The sequence below is a fragment of the Apaloderma vittatum genome, unplaced genomic scaffold (assembly GCF_000703405.1).
Source record: "Apaloderma vittatum isolate BGI_N311 unplaced genomic scaffold, ASM70340v1 scaffold20003, whole genome shotgun sequence".
In the NCBI taxonomy this organism is placed as follows: domain Eukaryota; kingdom Metazoa; phylum Chordata; class Aves; order Trogoniformes; family Trogonidae; genus Apaloderma; species Apaloderma vittatum.
This window is the reverse complement of record NW_009706667.1, coordinates 42,556-58,948: the sequence shown is the minus strand read 5'-3', so window position 1 is coordinate 58,948 and position 16,393 is coordinate 42,556. Positions and strand designations below refer to the sequence as shown.

At 41.7% G+C, this 16,393-nt stretch overlaps 1 protein-coding gene across 1 annotated transcript in view; it reads right to left on the bottom strand.

Annotated features, from left to right (window-relative positions):
• LOC104268807 (AT-rich interactive domain-containing protein 1B-like) overlaps positions 1-1,056 on the bottom strand; it is a gene marked incomplete at both ends in the record, with an annotated part of 57,460 nt that extends 56,404 nt beyond the window's left edge. Inside the window, one exon of the mRNA XM_009865886.1 lies at positions 813-1,056. Within this exon, the coding sequence (XP_009864188.1) occupies positions 813-1,056 (244 nt within the window). The remainder of the gene's footprint in view (positions 1-812) is intronic.
• Between the last annotated feature and the right edge of the window lie 15,337 nt (positions 1,057-16,393).

The following is a 16,393-nucleotide window of genomic DNA, read 5'->3' as shown; positions in this document are numbered from 1 at the left end:
TTTTTTACTTCTGGGTATCTTAACAGATCTCCACAAATTTCTCAATATACATGAATGACTGTGTGTCATACTCGAAGTGGCACAATATAGTAAGTGGCAAGCATGCCACTGGCATTTCAATTACCACTGGCGGGGCTGGATTTCTAGTAACTTGTTGACCTTTGTAAATATTAAGAAATAACTCATACAAAATTCTGTACTCATATCCAAAATTACATTATCACAATACAGAGTTGTAAAACACCTCCCTGGAAGCGTTTAAGGAAAGGCTGGATGTGGCACTCAGTGCCATGGTATAGCCAATGTGGTGGTGTTGGGACATAGGCTAGACTTGATGATCTCAGAGCTCTTTTGCAGCCTCAATAATTCTGTGTGAGCCTATGTGAAAAAATCTTCACCTCATCCTGGGGGTCTGAAACCAGTGTACCAGCCCAAGAGCCAAAACTAACAAAAATACACAGTGAAAACAAAAAAAAGACCCCATAAATAATAAAGAGAAATAGGTGCCAGACAGAGGACACATGAACCAAATACAAAAATTACAATCAAGTATTGGCATTGTTCAATGATAAAGACATTTATCAAACATATGTGAAGTCAAGTTCAGAATTTTGAGCACTTGGAGAGCTTGGCAGCTGAAGTTTAGAAGGAATCTACTCCTGGTTTTAAGTATGCCTTTTTTTTTTTTTTCAGAGAAAGGTCCTGAAAATATAGGTTTCTTAGAAAATAAATGCATTTGGAATACAAGAGTATTTATGTATATATTTACTTAATAAATCCATCTACTCTGTTGTTTGTTGGAACAAACTTACCTGGAATACTCGCTGGCGATATGGGACCAGATCTTGACTGGTTGCTTCCAACGGGAGAGCCTACAGGGGAAGGCGATGGGCCGCCGGGGATGCCAGAGAGATGTGGAGAAGCATGAGGGGAGAATGGAGACTGTGCAGGGTTGCTCTGCTCCCCTTGGCTGCTCGTAGAGCCTGATGCACTAACGGCTGAGCTCAGGGTTGCTTCGGTTCCAGTCGGCAAGTCGTCAATGGATCCAGATAAATCCTGAGGAAAAAGAAAAGAAGAATGTAAGTAGTCATGTGAACTAATACGCAGGCCACAGGAGTTAAGAGCTGGCATGGCGACGAGGCCCATTTGTTTCCTTATTGCAGCAGATAACTCAGAGGTTGTCTTTAACTTTGGCTCATGTAGTTAAATGACAGCAGAAACCGAAGACAGTATGTGCAGTTCTCTACTTCATCTTGAATTCTTTCGAGGAAAAGAACAAGCAAGGGCAACAAATGAATTGGAATCAAATTCACTCAACATTGAATTTAACCTTTTCCATCTGGATTAAGCTTTCAAAATTAATCCCACAAATTCTGCCTGAGCATACTAAAACTAATGAAAATGATACATCAGTTTCACTTTCACACAGTATTTCATTTTGGGGTTTGCTACCGTTACAATCACAGCTTATAAACTTCACTCTTTAAGTCATCACCAAAATGAGAGAAGAAGGGTGTAAAAATACGCAGCCCTTGTAACACTTGCATGCAGCTCCTTCACCTTGCAGAAGAGACACAAGAAGAGGCCCTGTCCTCAGCAGCAGCACAGGACTTGCTGGTCACCTAGGAGCAAGGAAGGCTGCCTCTCTATTTCCATCAAATAAGAGTGTACAACTCACAGCTTCTCTTCAATTGCACACACTGCTAAACAGTCGCTCCGTTTCAGTTTGTAACTGCTGCATTTTCAATGAGAAACTTCCCCCGTAGGCCAAAGTGTGTCTGAATACTAACTAGAAGTTGCTGGGCTTATTCCTTAAAGCTGTAACACAGGAGTTATACTGGTCTTTGGATCTGTGGGAGCATTTTGGTTTTTTAAACCATGGTAAAATTAGATATGAAAAACCGGAACGCTGTGACAAAGCAAGAACATGCCCCTTAACCATCAGGAATGATGTCAATCCCTAAGCATCACAGAAAGATCTCATACAAACCAAAAAGCGCCAAGATAGTCATGCTTCCGTGACTATCGTCAAGGCACAAGTTAAGGAGCATGTTACTACTTCTGTTAGTGAATTAATGCAAAAACAGAGGCAGAGAGCTACTCCACTTATAAAACAGATCATTAAACAACCTTTGAGGCTTCCAATAACTGGGATGACAGTGTGCTGCTTTGGCTTATACCAACTTCACTTGCCTGACTCATGCAAGTGGTTGCACTGTAGACAATGGGATCCATCATCCAAGTAGGACAAAAAGAACTGTGCTCTGGCTGAACAAACAGCTCAGGAAGCAAAGCCGTACTGCTGTCTAATTTTCATAACAAAAAAATAAAGTTATTTTTACTTGGACAAAACGCAAAGCAGTGTATTTAAAGTCCTACTCAATGCTGACTACCTCCGTTATGAGGGAGGCTCACAGCCAGTCCCTCCGAACGGTCAGTCTTTCAAGGCATGGAAAGAGTAGAGCTAACAGTTTAAACACCAATAACATTCATTAGAAGCTACCTAGAATGCTATGTGTTATTCTTCCTCGTGCACAAAGCTAGTAAATACAACCCACCCGACACAGTTCTCTGCAGGGCACCTCACAGACCTTATTTCCAATGAATTTCCATGGATATTTCAAGCACAACTCTCACCATAGGTTAAATTGCTTTTTCTGACAAGCACAAAACTGTACAAGTATTTCATTAGGCATACGAAAAGCAAAAATTAAGTTTGAAACTTCCATCTATGTGTGGACTCTGCATTCACTCAAGAGTAGACTCCCAAATCCATACAAATAGAAATTTAATTGTGAAATGGGCAATAAACTGTTTTCATTGTTTCTTTTTCAAAACTATTAACTGTAGAACATGTAAACGAGAAATAACACCGTTTGATACTGCATAGAGCAATGCTACAGATTTTTCACAGTGGAATATATTTGGCAAACAGGTAAGCAATTACTGCTTTTCCATACATAATATGTTATTTTTCTGAATGGAATAAAATCACTGCTGTTGTGATGAGTAACAAATGCTGCAGGAAGTGCTGATAAAACAAATGCTGCTGAAAAGCATACAATAAACCCCTGAAAACTGAATGTAGCAGAATTGAGCCTATTCTAAAGAACAGAAATTCTGTTAAAAAAAAAAACAGATAGGCACCCAACTGAGAGATTATATGGAAAACACAGGATTTTATGTTTAGAATGACAAAGATTTTTAAAGGTTGTGTGGATTAAACCTGATCGCTCCCCACAGCACGTCCCCAGCTTGCTGAGGGTGCAGGTGGGGAAGACCTTGGGTATAGGAGTGAAGTTGACTTATCTCTTCAGGTCGCATCAGACCTCTCCAGCTTCCCACCCCTGGGGGCGAAGGGACTGACGAGTCCCAGTGGTTTCCTCGGGCACCTGCCTTCCAGGGATTTCCTGACCAACTGGATGCAACTCCTCCGTAAAAGCAGAAAAAGAAGAGGAAAACTTGTATGGTGCCAGCCTGTTTAAAGAGCAAAGCCATGCCGCCCTCCTCCTGGATGTGCAGAGGGAGCAGTCAGGTGGGCTCAGTGCGCCCGCGGTGCCTTGTGCTCCCATGTGCGCTCACGAGCCTGGGGAACTTCGTGTTCAATTCATCTGCGAGGATGCTCCGGTAGCATTTGTCCATCAGACCCACCAAGAAAGGTGACACAGGAAAGGCTGTTGCCTCTCTAGATGCCTGGACTGCGCTACATCACCTTTACCTTGCATCAGAGTAGGCTAAAATGAGAAATACTGGCCGTTCTGCGCAGGGTGGTTTGGAGACCATTATTTTGTAGTTTTTGTTAGTGCACACTTTGTGGCTTTACCTAGTCTTCTAAGGTAGAAAGCCTGAGTAGGGGAGCAACTGGGAAACTTTCAGCATACATAGGCTTTAGAAACACCTCTGTTATCCACAAAAGCTAATTGGGAAATTAAACAGAAGGAAGACTTTATGTGAAGCACCCAAATAGAAAGAGCAGAAGTCAACTTACTGTTCTCTTATTATCAGTATTTTAATGTTTGCTTTTACCTCAGTTTGTCAGAACTGTAACAAAGTAATGTGTGATTTCCACATCACAATAATTTATTTATTTACAAAATACTGTACCTGTACACATTATATACATAAATTACATGGATAAACTTGCATTTACTTAGCATATCTATATGTAGAGCTATTAAAAAGCCTACTAATAGAGAAATTCACAGTGGTTTAAGCATACAGCCTAGTTAACAAAGAAGCTCTGTAACTAATACTCCTCTAGAGGACAATTTAGTCAGCAGGGCACCAACTCTATTCTTCTTTTATAAGTGCTATCAGATCTATGATGCCTGTAAAGAACAGAGAGACCTTACTTACTGCATCTCATTCAAACTAAGGCACCTTCAAGCTACAGTGCTTCCATTTATCTTGTTGGAAACTTGGCAGGTTAGGTAATTGCCAGGATTCTTTTAAGGGGCTGGAGTCCCTGTGTACCCTATGGCATGCCTTAAATTTTGCCTCTTTTCAGAGGCTTTTTTTCGAAAGCACTCGTTTCTTCCAGTAAAATGTAGCAAGTTAAGAATTACCAGAGATCTCTTGTTTCTTGTAGATCTAGTTCTTGTAATCTTATTATTCTTGCCTATGGTATCAGTATGATTATATTTTCAAATGTGGCATCAAATCTAAGAAAAAAATAAAGAGCAAAGTAACTTTTTCCCCATCTCAAACGCATACTGCAGTTCTGTATTCGCTATGTCAGCTTTACATCCTGTATTATTCAGGACACCTTTCAAACTTCATTTCTAGATAATACCTTGATTAGAAGCTGAAATTATAGAATCACAGAATCATAGAATGGCCTAGGCTGGGAGGGACCTTAGAGATCATCTAGTCCAACCTCCCTGTCATGGGCAGGGACGCCACCTCTTGACTAGACCAGGCAACACATGGGGACTGAGCAGGAATCGACCTCGCGACCTCGGTGTTAGTCATTGTTGTCAGCACCGCGCTCAAACCACTGAGCTAACCAGCCCCTTTTAACAAAGTGTTTTATCTCTGACTATCTTCACTTCTAGCCTCACTTCGCACCCATGCACAACCTTTACTCTTGTCCCTCTGACAAGCATGAGAGCTACAATGGACAGGATCACATTGTGCTTATAATGGGGTTATAATGGGATTATAATATTTTGTCTTCCTGGTGGTACGATCTTACTGGATGGACGGGAGAGACATTCTTGCAATAGCACACAAATTTACTTTGCAATGCGTCAAGCAAGGAGTAGAAGGAAGCAACTGCTTTAACTCCAAAGTTACTTACAAAGAGAGCATATGAAAAAAAAATACAAACACCCGTACATAATATAATAACGTTAACTTACTTGAGGAATACACCTAGGTCCAACAAAAAGCAAAAAGGAGACCAGAGTAACTTGATAATACCACCACAGCTTTACACAGAGCATGACAGGATTAGAGCACTCACCAAGGGGGCAAAAATTTACAATGTAAACACTTCACACAGTCGTCCGTTTTGCTCAAGAGCGCCTCAGCAGACAAAACTGAAGGGATCCCTTGCTAAATACCTGCAGTTGAAGAATGATGAGCACCTTCGCCTGATCTAGTTGAGAGGCATCCCTGCCCATGACAGGGAGGTTGGATTAAATGATCTCTAAGGTCCCTTCCAGCCTAGGCCATTCTATGATTCTATGGTTCTCTGAAACCAGTAAAAAGGGAAAGGGTGGAGCATCTTGCTAACTGAGCTTCTGTGCTGCTAAATTACACCCCAAGTTCACTGACAGGTTAGTACGGTCCTTTGAGGCTCTCTAGCAGCTCGTGAGGAGCATATACAACCTGGAATTTATTTAAACTTCCCAAGCACTGCCTATCAGTTCCTTTATGCTCAGGGAGTAGAAGAAAAGCAGAGATATTCTGTAGATGTTAAAATTAAAGACAAACAAAACCTCTTGGTCTCCAGGAAGCTGAAACCCCCAGGCTCTGCCCTACCATCGGTTTTGCTAGCATGAATCCCAGCGCTACATGGAGGGAGCTGCCGCAACTGCCTGACTGCAGGATCAAAGCCCTGCTCATTTCATTCAGGCCTTCCTGAAGGATTTTTATTAGGATGGAGGATGGTGCTGCTCAAAAGACAGGATCCTGCATGAAATACCCATCTCCTTATACGAATCATCACTTTAGAAGTAAAATTACATATACACGCAAACATATTTTACATATAAGTATGTAAATATATATTCAAGCAGACGTACACTCTGCTATTGTTTTGGAGCCATGGGGGATTATGAACAATATGCTCTGTAATTGAGATTAACTTTGAACAAATGATTTGGCTGACAAACACACATACGCACACAAAGAGAAAACCCACAATAGCTCTGTTTAAATTTCAAGATATTTGTAAGACCTCTTTTCATCACAAAGCAGCCTATAATAGCATGTTTCAAGAAGTCTTCCAAAGGCACTGCTGGTCACATTGTTGAGGCAGCAAGTGAGCTAACTGCCTCCCATTGCCTGTGCAACCGGAAAAACACACGGGCACAGCAACTGTGGGGACCACAAGGCAAATCCTTTCATTTTCAAAAGCTGCCACCCACTACATGGGTGTCTTCCTCCCATGCCAGCTATTTGCAACTCTCAACTAAGCACACCAAATCTAACACACATCCTTAAAAAACTCTTAACAGGAGACAGCAAGGCTACCATTATATTTTTGCAAAAGTGTCTTTTACACTCCTTGCTGAAATGATTTTGGGGATAGAAAACAAGGTTCACTCTCTGAATCTTAATTCAAGGTTTGGAGAAGGAACAGTAGACAAGATCACTCCCACTTCAAACACTTCCTTGAGGAAAAAGCTCGATAATTATTGACATACATAATTCCTCCTCAGAACACGCTATTGTAAGGAGAGGAATTGTTTCATACTACAAAATGTACTTGCAAGACAAACTCAAAATTTGGCAAAAAAAGTACCTCTGCCCTGGATAGAGGTATATTTTCATTAGTGATGGTACTTGTCAGTCTTAGATTATTCCACTTACTAGATATTTTAGTGTTTTTTAACCAATTTTTTACTTTAACCTCTGAGTGGTAAACTATCCATGCAATACTCTACAATAAGAAATTTCTAAGTATATGATAAAACCCTAGCTTCTTGCTCTAAATTTAGTGACAAAACATCACTTGCTGGGGAAACACATTTCCTTCACTCTGCATACCTCACATGCTTCCCAAAATAACTCAGTTCCTGAACTGTGTTGCAAGGATTCCGATCAGCATCAAGTATTTTCTCTGAGAAGTTATACAGGGAAGTCCTAAATGATGCAAAATCTCCCCAAAAGCCCTACACTCACTCAAGCAACTAAGAAAAAGTGTAAGCAAACCATGTCGTACCAATGCTCTGCCTGTCGGCCTTTCCACCTATAGGATCCTGGAATTACATCAGTCTTCATGAAATTATCTATAAAAAGCCCACTTGGAAAAACAGATTCAAGTCTCAGCTTACTACCTAATCACTCAGCAAATAACTGGTTTGGAGAGTTCCCACTTGTAATTTGATTATGAAATTCACTCCTAGTCTTTAAAAAAACCAGAGAAAGCACTGTTTCTGAGAAAAGTGTTAGTCCTAATAAATAAATACCAAGAGTGGGAAAAGAGCAAAGGAAGGTTTGCTTTTTAGCTTTTTAAACAAGTTCGCTAAAGCTGGTATGAATTCTGGTGCTGACTGACTTGGATTTTTCTCCAAACACTCAGTTAGTTAGAACATTTCATCTGCCCAATGTAAGTGACCTTCGGTGCAAAGGTAGAACACCAGTCACACATTTTCCCCCGCCCTCTTTTCTAGGTTACTCCTATTCCTATACTATGAACACCAAAGCGTCCATGATGAGCTGGTGCCGAGGGTCTCCGGCTCAGATCTCAAGATTTAGGACCCGAGTTGTTAGGATTACTCAGACTGCCCAGCAGAGGCTGTTGCTGAAGGCAAATCCCCTTGCACATGTGCCGGCAGGCCCGTGCTTTCATCCACAGCGAAAAACCACAGGCCACGAGGGTCCTGAGATGCAACCGGCCTTCCCAGCTGCCCAGGCAGGACGGCCACCCTAACGAGGAGTGGGATTATCTTCTGCTGAGTATAGTATCTCACTGTAGCATTCAATTTCCAGTTCATTTAAAGAAAGAATAATTTCTTACTACATTTGTTTAACAAGTAAGAGAGCTATGTCTGTAGGACAACCTTAACTAAAAATAAGAATTATTGACCTGTGGATACAGGTACCCAAGAGCAGAACATGATACACCTGTATCTGTTAGAAGTTCCTAAGATGAATATAGTCACACTTCTGTGCCTCCAATGATCCACCACTTACTGACTTGTTCAGACAAGGCCTTTACAGCAAAAACAACGTAGGGCAATCAGAAATTCAAAACTGACACTGTGGCTTCCAGGCACCAGACGAAAGCCCAGACGACTTCGCACCACCCTGTCCGTGCCGAGTACCGCTCATGATGGGGTCTGCAGCTCCTTGACAGTGTATGGGAAGGGGGCTACCGAGGTCTCCACCTGCATCAAGAGCTCTCCCAATGGCATAAAAAAATCCCTAGTTTACAAACATCGGCTCCCACATACAAAACAATAAATACTAATGGCCCATATGCTTTCGAAGTGAATTGACAAAATCTAACAAGGACTGTAAACAGGTATGACACACAGCTTGTCTGACAATACATTTTTATATTGAAAATAAACAGTACATCTCCAGAACAGAAAAACCAATAACACAGCATCTCTCCAGATACGAACTTCACTGTTTATCTCTACAGCAGAATGCTTAGCACACAGAATTTCTGGAAATAAAATTTAAAACCACAAAAGCCACAAACTCTTTGGAGTCATTTGTTTCTTCAGTACTGTAGCAAAGAAAAATTCTCAGCCAATGATTCTTGTAGCTAGAGCATCAGCTATTTATCATCAATAAATCATCAACATTTTAAACGACCAGATCAATGAAAACCACAACAAATTGCCCCTATGAAGAATGAAAAGTTGTGTTTGCGTAATAGTAACATAATAAAATTCAGTCATATTTATACTACTTTCCATCCATACATTTCCCCTGCACCACTCTTAACCATTCCCAAACATGAAATCCCTTTGGTTAAACTTAAGGGGTTTTCACATAAAGAACAACAACGCGACACATAGCATCTTCCTTCTTGCCAGCCCCGCCTGCCTCCCTAGCTGTGTTTCTGGCCATGTTCAATCCAGCATCACAAAGGCACAAGGAGAACACCATACACCCTCTCATTACCCACCTGTTTACTCTTATAGTGGATGTAGGAAGATTATCAGGCCAAGCAAGCAAGGAGATGAGTACTGAACTACAAGACAAAACGTGGATTTGCGCAAAAGCATATGAGAAAGAACAAGAAGGCATTAACAGAAGAACATATGGGTCAGAAGATCTGAGAGGGATCTAAAATTTTAGTAGGAGTAGCAGCGATAAAAATTAGAAATTTTTGCTCACTCTTTGTTCCAATTGCCTTGGCTACCATACTTTTGGAATTTTGCAGGACACACAGTCAGACACAGACCATCTGTCCTGAGACTACATATTCAAAATCCTGAGATTTTGCAGGTGTGGCTCAAGCAAAAAGGAGCAAACGCCACTTCAGAATACCATAACATGTAACGTGGTAAAATTCACACCGTGTCTATCCTGCAGTACACCCACACACGATTGCTGCACAGAGATTCTCAGTAGCTCTGTGCAGGGTAGCTCACGTAGAAGCTCTTTAAATATGACCACAAAACCTCACACAGCTTAACCTACCTTACCGTTTACTACTAAAGTCATACCCTGAGTCACAACGCACCTATTTTGCAATTATCAATTAATGTTTTTCCACATGTGCTTCTCAGACTATCCCACAGTGTGTTCAGAAGGCACCAGCTGTACTGTTACAATACTATCTGATTTGGAGACTGCAGTTGACAGAACAGAAAAAATGTTGGTCCAATAATCAACTGCCCACCAATCACTGAAAACAGGTCTTTTTATCCCACAGTAAATCAGGCAAGCTGATAAAAAATGAGCTGTTCTGACAGCCCAAGGCTGTCTATGGGTGGACCATGGTAGACGGCTTAAACAACTGACGAATCTATATACCTGTATGCCCAAAGTTTAAAAGCTCTTGATCTACAGCACTTGCTTTTTTTTCTTTTTCATATTAATACCCTTTGTACTGTTATGGTTTGATAAAAAAGATGTCCCAGCAGATTACCGTGGGAATAAGGATCTACAAAACACAGTTTTTCATTAGCTTAGGGCTTGTGCATGCATCATACTGTGTCTCTTTCCTCTCTCTCCCACAACACCGTGTAACCAAATACCACAATTCTATGAGATGGTAAGTAAGCCACAGACATCTTAAACTTCAAAAACACAGGTGCTCCAATAACTTCCCATCTCTTCCTCTTTAATTAGAGGCTGAAAGGAGCAGAAAAATGCATACACCAAAAAGCTTGATAAATGTTAGAGAGGCTTCCATTTTGAGGAACTGAATAAGATGACTTGCCTCAGAGAACAGAATTAATTGATTAATTAAGTCTTACTTAACAAATCTGGAACAAACTGGCTATGCAGTGTTATACTGGGGTATCAGGCATGAACTGTGTGTCAGAAGGCTTACTGCAGTAAATTCAGCTCCATTTGCCACTCCAGACTCATTCTCTCAGCATCACGCAAGACTCTCTCACCCCCCTCCCTCTTCGTTTCTCCTTCCTTTTTCTGAACTCAACACGACCCCAGGAGCACAGAGTTCGACAACCAGTAAAGCACAAATGAACGGGGCTGTGATCGTTCTGACTCGGCTTTGCTCCACACCCCAAACCACGCACACAAACTGCTTATTCCTGTCTGACGTTTATGGGCCACAGCAGCAAACCCAAACGATTACGGTTCAAGAGCTGTTCACTCAACTCCTCCCACCTTTTCATTTTCTAGTAACCTGGGAAAAGGTTGGGAAATGAAATCCAAGATGGTAATAAAGCAGAAAATAAACTTCCAGATCGTTTCTTGCACACACCAGCTAGAACCAGACTCCCTCATCACCCCAAGTTCTGGAATTCACATCTCCTCGCAGTAATTCAGTGCTGGTTGGGCACGCTATTGTGCAAAATAATTGAGCGGCAAGGGAACGCGATATTTTGAGATGATACGGCTTTCACAGACTTGTGTAGAACTAATGTTTCAGAAACCTCTATATAATTTTCAACAGGCTTTTGAAATCCGAGAAAAATGTCTTGGCCTCAGATTTCTTCTGAAATAATGTCTTGACTGCTCTAGTAGGAAACATAACTTGTATTGCTTCAATTATATTTTAAGAAAAAATTCTGAAAGGTCAATACCCTCCCTGTCTACTGCTAAGCCTGCTGTTCCAGCCATGGCTTACAAACTTTGCTTTTGGGGCAAGAAGAGCTATCTCGAGGCTAAGATAATGGAATGGTTGTCCTGATCATTGAGTGTATTAAGCTAATCTTCAGTCAACTGGTTCAAAATTTCAGGTGCTCTCTTGAAATTCAAAAAATGAGTAAATGTGGAAGAGTTGCTACATAAGTGTTAAAACATGTAGACTACGCAATCTACAGAAAAAGCTATATACCAGTGACTAATTATTTTTAATATATCATAGAAAGGAAAGACTTCCATAGTGAACTGCAAAAGCCATCTTTTTGTGAGTTTCTGAGTCCCTGAGCATGCTTCAAAGTTGCACCTTCTTATTGTGGAGAAGATAGGAAGTCCCGAGAACTTTTAGATAAAGATTTCAGTAGGTTGTTTCTATAAAATTTTCCTTGGCTTGAAGGGAGGAGATTTGTGCAAGGCTTGCTGGCATTGCACAGATTCTCCATCCTCCAAATCTGTGTCTGAGCTATGTAATACAGCTTAGGGAGCAGGGCCAAGAGGTTTTCTGTTGGATGCATGTGATAGAAAGATAGGAAAACAGCCATCTGCGTCAAGGCATGGTTTGTAAGAGCTACAGCTCAAGAAGAATACGATTCTCAATCTGATGAAAGTTTGTGTGGCTTGTAAGGTCACTGCTGCTTTACAGCAGTGTTGCTCAAGCACTTGTTCCAGTGCTCCATTCACAGTCTTCTACGCTAAAGACTACAAATAGTGCCACGATTTACACACTGCTGTCTTTAAAAAAACCTCTACCTATGTCACAACTTCTAATAAGATCTACCTGGTGCAACTATCAAACCAAAGCTCCTTTCACCCTGAGTTATTCATTAGACAGACCACCAAAAAAGAGGAAAAAAAACCAAGTCAGTATATTGGGATCTTCACAAAGTCCCCAAAATACTTCTGAAGGGTGCTAGTCAGAACAAACAGACGTACCAAAGGAGCAAACAGCCTTACAAATTAAGTAAAGAAATAAATAAAGGGAAAACATATGAAAATTTCAACAACCGTGCCAATCTGTTGTGAGCTGTACCCATGCCAGCGAGCGGCCTTGGGGCACCGTAGGATTCCTCAGCGCAGTGCCAAGCTCGAGCAATATTGTTATGGTTAGAGAGGAATTTCTCACAAGAGCTAACAAAGGCAGAAGGTCATAAATAAACACAGCAGGATCGCCTTGTCAGTTCTCATTATTAGCGCTGCAGGCAGTTGCTTTTCTATGGGCTGCTTGCAGGTTCATTTAAGTGTAAGAGCTCCTCCTCAGAATTTCACATGCTCATAAATAAAGACAACATTTCTTAAGAAAGAAAGGCACACCTAAGTTATTTTCTATTTTTTACGCGCACAAGGACACATGTGCAGGAGCTGCTCGTGCTCTCTGTAGCCGCCCTCTCCATACGCACCCATGTGTGCTTCCTGCACCAGCCCAAAGCTCCTGCACAGCTAAGCCAAAGCTGCAGCATCCTTCTACGCCGGCCTCCCTTGTGCCACACAGGCCTCCACCAGCCTGTGGCCATAATGACCGAGTAGAGCTTTCCTACTGTAATAATGGTCACCAGAATTACATCTGGGCAGGAAACGAGGCTGAGCTCCTAAACCGATCCTGACGTGCATTATACAACTAGGAAAGCACAGCTGTGTGTTCATTATTGCAATTATAAAATGACATTTAGTGTTAACTTTCTTTTGTTACCAAATTTTGAAACAGAGAGGGAGCAGTACCAGTAACCCTAGGGGTACAAATGTGCAAAGAAGGGAGGGAAAAGTTCTTAAGATCTAAAGTGCTCGTCCTTCATCTTTTGCCCAAAGTTAACAAACAGCCAAGTGAAATCACCTCACCTCTCCCATATGCACACCTACCTACCTATATATACATCCATACCTACATAAATGAGAGAAATGTGAGCTCTGTGTAAAATTAGACACAATTTTAGTGAAATAACATTATCATGTAAGTGCATGCAGATTTCAGGTTGTGTTGTTGTGCTTTTCACAATGTTAGGGGAAATTCAGAGATCAGCAATGCCACCTCTAGGATATTTTTATTTTCCATTTATTACGCTGGAATAAAAAAATGTAAAGGCAGGAAAAAGCTCAAAGGTTCACAACTTTGGAAACACCACCATTAAATTAAAAGCAAGTAAAGTCAAGTCCTTATGTTATATAGGGGATAGCAAGAACACTGCTTGGTCATCACCCCTTTCAATACAAGAGAGGCAGTAGAGAACATAACTACTCGTCTGTCAAAAAGCCGCAAAATACCCCTCGCTCCTGTGAACTACACTGAACATTCATGTACTGGTTCTTTAAAGTCCCATCTAACTTTCTAGTGGGTGAAAATTTGACCAATGTTACCATTACTATAACGCATGCTGTCTTGTATTCCCACCTTTTAAAGCAAATTGCAATTGCATGACTGACAAGGAAAAGTTCTGGTGCTTTGTACACTTTCTGTGAGAAGCTGGGGAAAGTATTTTTCCTTCTAGTTTGCCTCCTATCCCACCACCTGCTATCAAAGGAAGTTGTGTTTTTAGTCCTGATGCACTACAGTGAAAAAGCCATGTTCAAAGAACTGTTTCTCTCAGCTGCACAGCCCTTCATTACACACCATGCATCATTATCAACATCAGGAGTTGTTGGAACAGCCCTCGTGAATGAAAAATCTCGCTATTTAACTTTCGGAGGCTGCCAGCCTGCTCCCTTTTGCTCCGTGCTCAGGTAGGGTTTGCACTTCGGGCAGCGGGCTGCTGCCTGGGCTGTGGGCGCCTTCTCAACACAGCCCACCCTGACAAGAGGAGCAGCCTCTGCCTCCCACCAAGTTGGTTTTCCAAACTGCCATTTTCTGAATTGGTGACCCTAATAGGCTGGCTTCTACCAGACACAACACTAGAGGTGCTAGGGAAGCCACTTTTTTTCCTCACACTAATAACAGGTTGATTTCTTGGCTCCAGCCTGCTTGAGGGGAAAGAGCCGCTGGAAGTGGAAGGAGCTGGAGTAAAGGATAATATTTTCCAGCTACTCAGCTCCTTGGTCTCCCTCGATCAGCAGCCAAGGTGCTGTGACGGCCTGGAACAGGCTGTAATCCCCTCTGGAAGCACAGAAACAGAGATGCTTCTCAGGGTGCTTCTCAGGAAGCTCTTCCTCACGGAGAGGGTGCTCAGGCATTGGGATGCACTGCCCAGGGCAGTGGTGGAGTCACTGTCCCTGGAGGTGTTTAAGGAGAGGCTGGATGTGGCACTTAGTGCCCTGGTCAGACTGATGTGGTGGTGTTGGGTCGTGGGCTGGACTTGATGGTCTCAGAGGTCTTTTCCAGCCTCAAAAATTCTGTGATTTTCTGATTCTATTTCTAACCTCTTCCTTGTACCAAGTTTCTCCAGCTCGTCATCACCCCACTCCAGGCCTAGAGCTCCTGCACCAGTGGCTCCTTTGCCAACCCCGTCAACCTGCTGCCGTACACCTGCGCTCCCAGTTGTGGGGCACAGACCCACAGTGCTGCCGGTAGCAGGGAGCTCGGCACAGCAGGGGCCCCGAGAACCTCACCAACTAACAAACATGTTATCTGCTGCCTGTGGCCAGCGTGCTCAGGGCTGCGCAGCCTCAAATGACGTCATGCCTGCCACAAGCAGCTCTGCAGACCTACTTGGCACCCCACTGAAAGGGAATTTTTGTTTGAGAAAATGCAAGCTCTCTCTTGCTTACTCCAATTTTCTCTTTTCCTTATTGCCAATAGGTTATCGTAATTACAAGAACCACTCAGAAAACAAATGTGTAAATGAAAGAGAAAAAAAAAAAACAAGAAAAAAAAAGAGGGGGAGGGATGGAAGGCCCATAATAAACTATATTAAAAGGATAAACACGAAACTTAACATTTTTATTCCTCCTTCACCACAAATCTAACAGAACCAAGCTAGGAAGACAGCCCACTAGCGAATCGCAAGCCATGAAGCAGTCTAGCACAGTTCTCCTCACATGGTCTGTCCCTCCACAGCTGGAGATGGTGAGTACTTTGACAGTGACTTCTGAGATCTCCAAGTCTTCTGGGTTTGTGGATCTCAAGTGTGGGTATTTCTGAGAGCAGGATACCCAAGTCAAAGTAGTACTTACATATTTTTTTCCTCATTTTTTCTTATTAATATTTAAAAAAACATTTACCTATCAAACACGTTGCAATTAATTTATCTTCCCTGATCAAAGCACATTTGCTTCTGTAGAAACACTCCTCTGCCACTGATTTCAAAAGAAGAACTGGGTTTCAGCCCACTCACTCAGATGTGCATTTGTATTAATTCTTGCAGCTCGCTAATTATTTCAGAAAGGCAGAATTCCTTACATAAGTCAGAAAGTGACTTCAACATACCAAGTGCTGTGTGCTGCAAACGGCGGTGGACAGAGCTGAGGAGAAGCATGTTTCTAAGGTGTCTCTGCAGCGCTTTGAAGTCACAACGAAAAGAACTTCAGGTTTCACAGACTCCTCTTTTTTCTTGCTTTTAGTAAAATTTGTTTTGTTCTTTAGTGTTTGTGGTCATATTTCAGTAGCCTGACAACCATGGCTCTATGGCATTTTTGATATCTTAAACCTATTTTATGTAGACACATACACTTGGAATTATAACAAACATTACGAAGATGTTGCAATGGCTTCAGATTTCTAAATTAAATCATGAAATACTTTCTCATACTCAGAAGCATATTTCATTGCCATAGGTGCACTACTGTGGAGTTCTTCCTCTAGAGCAGGAAATATTTATTTTGTACAGTCTGAAAAAGGTCATTTTACATTTCTTAAGAGTGTGAAAAAATTATGCAAAGAATAGTTGAGGAAGGGGAAAAAAGAGCAGGAGATATATTTCTTGTAAGAATTATGAAGGTATTTCGTTGTTACAAAATATCATTTGTTATTTTTCAATCAAAGAAAACTGCAAGGAAAGACTAAAAA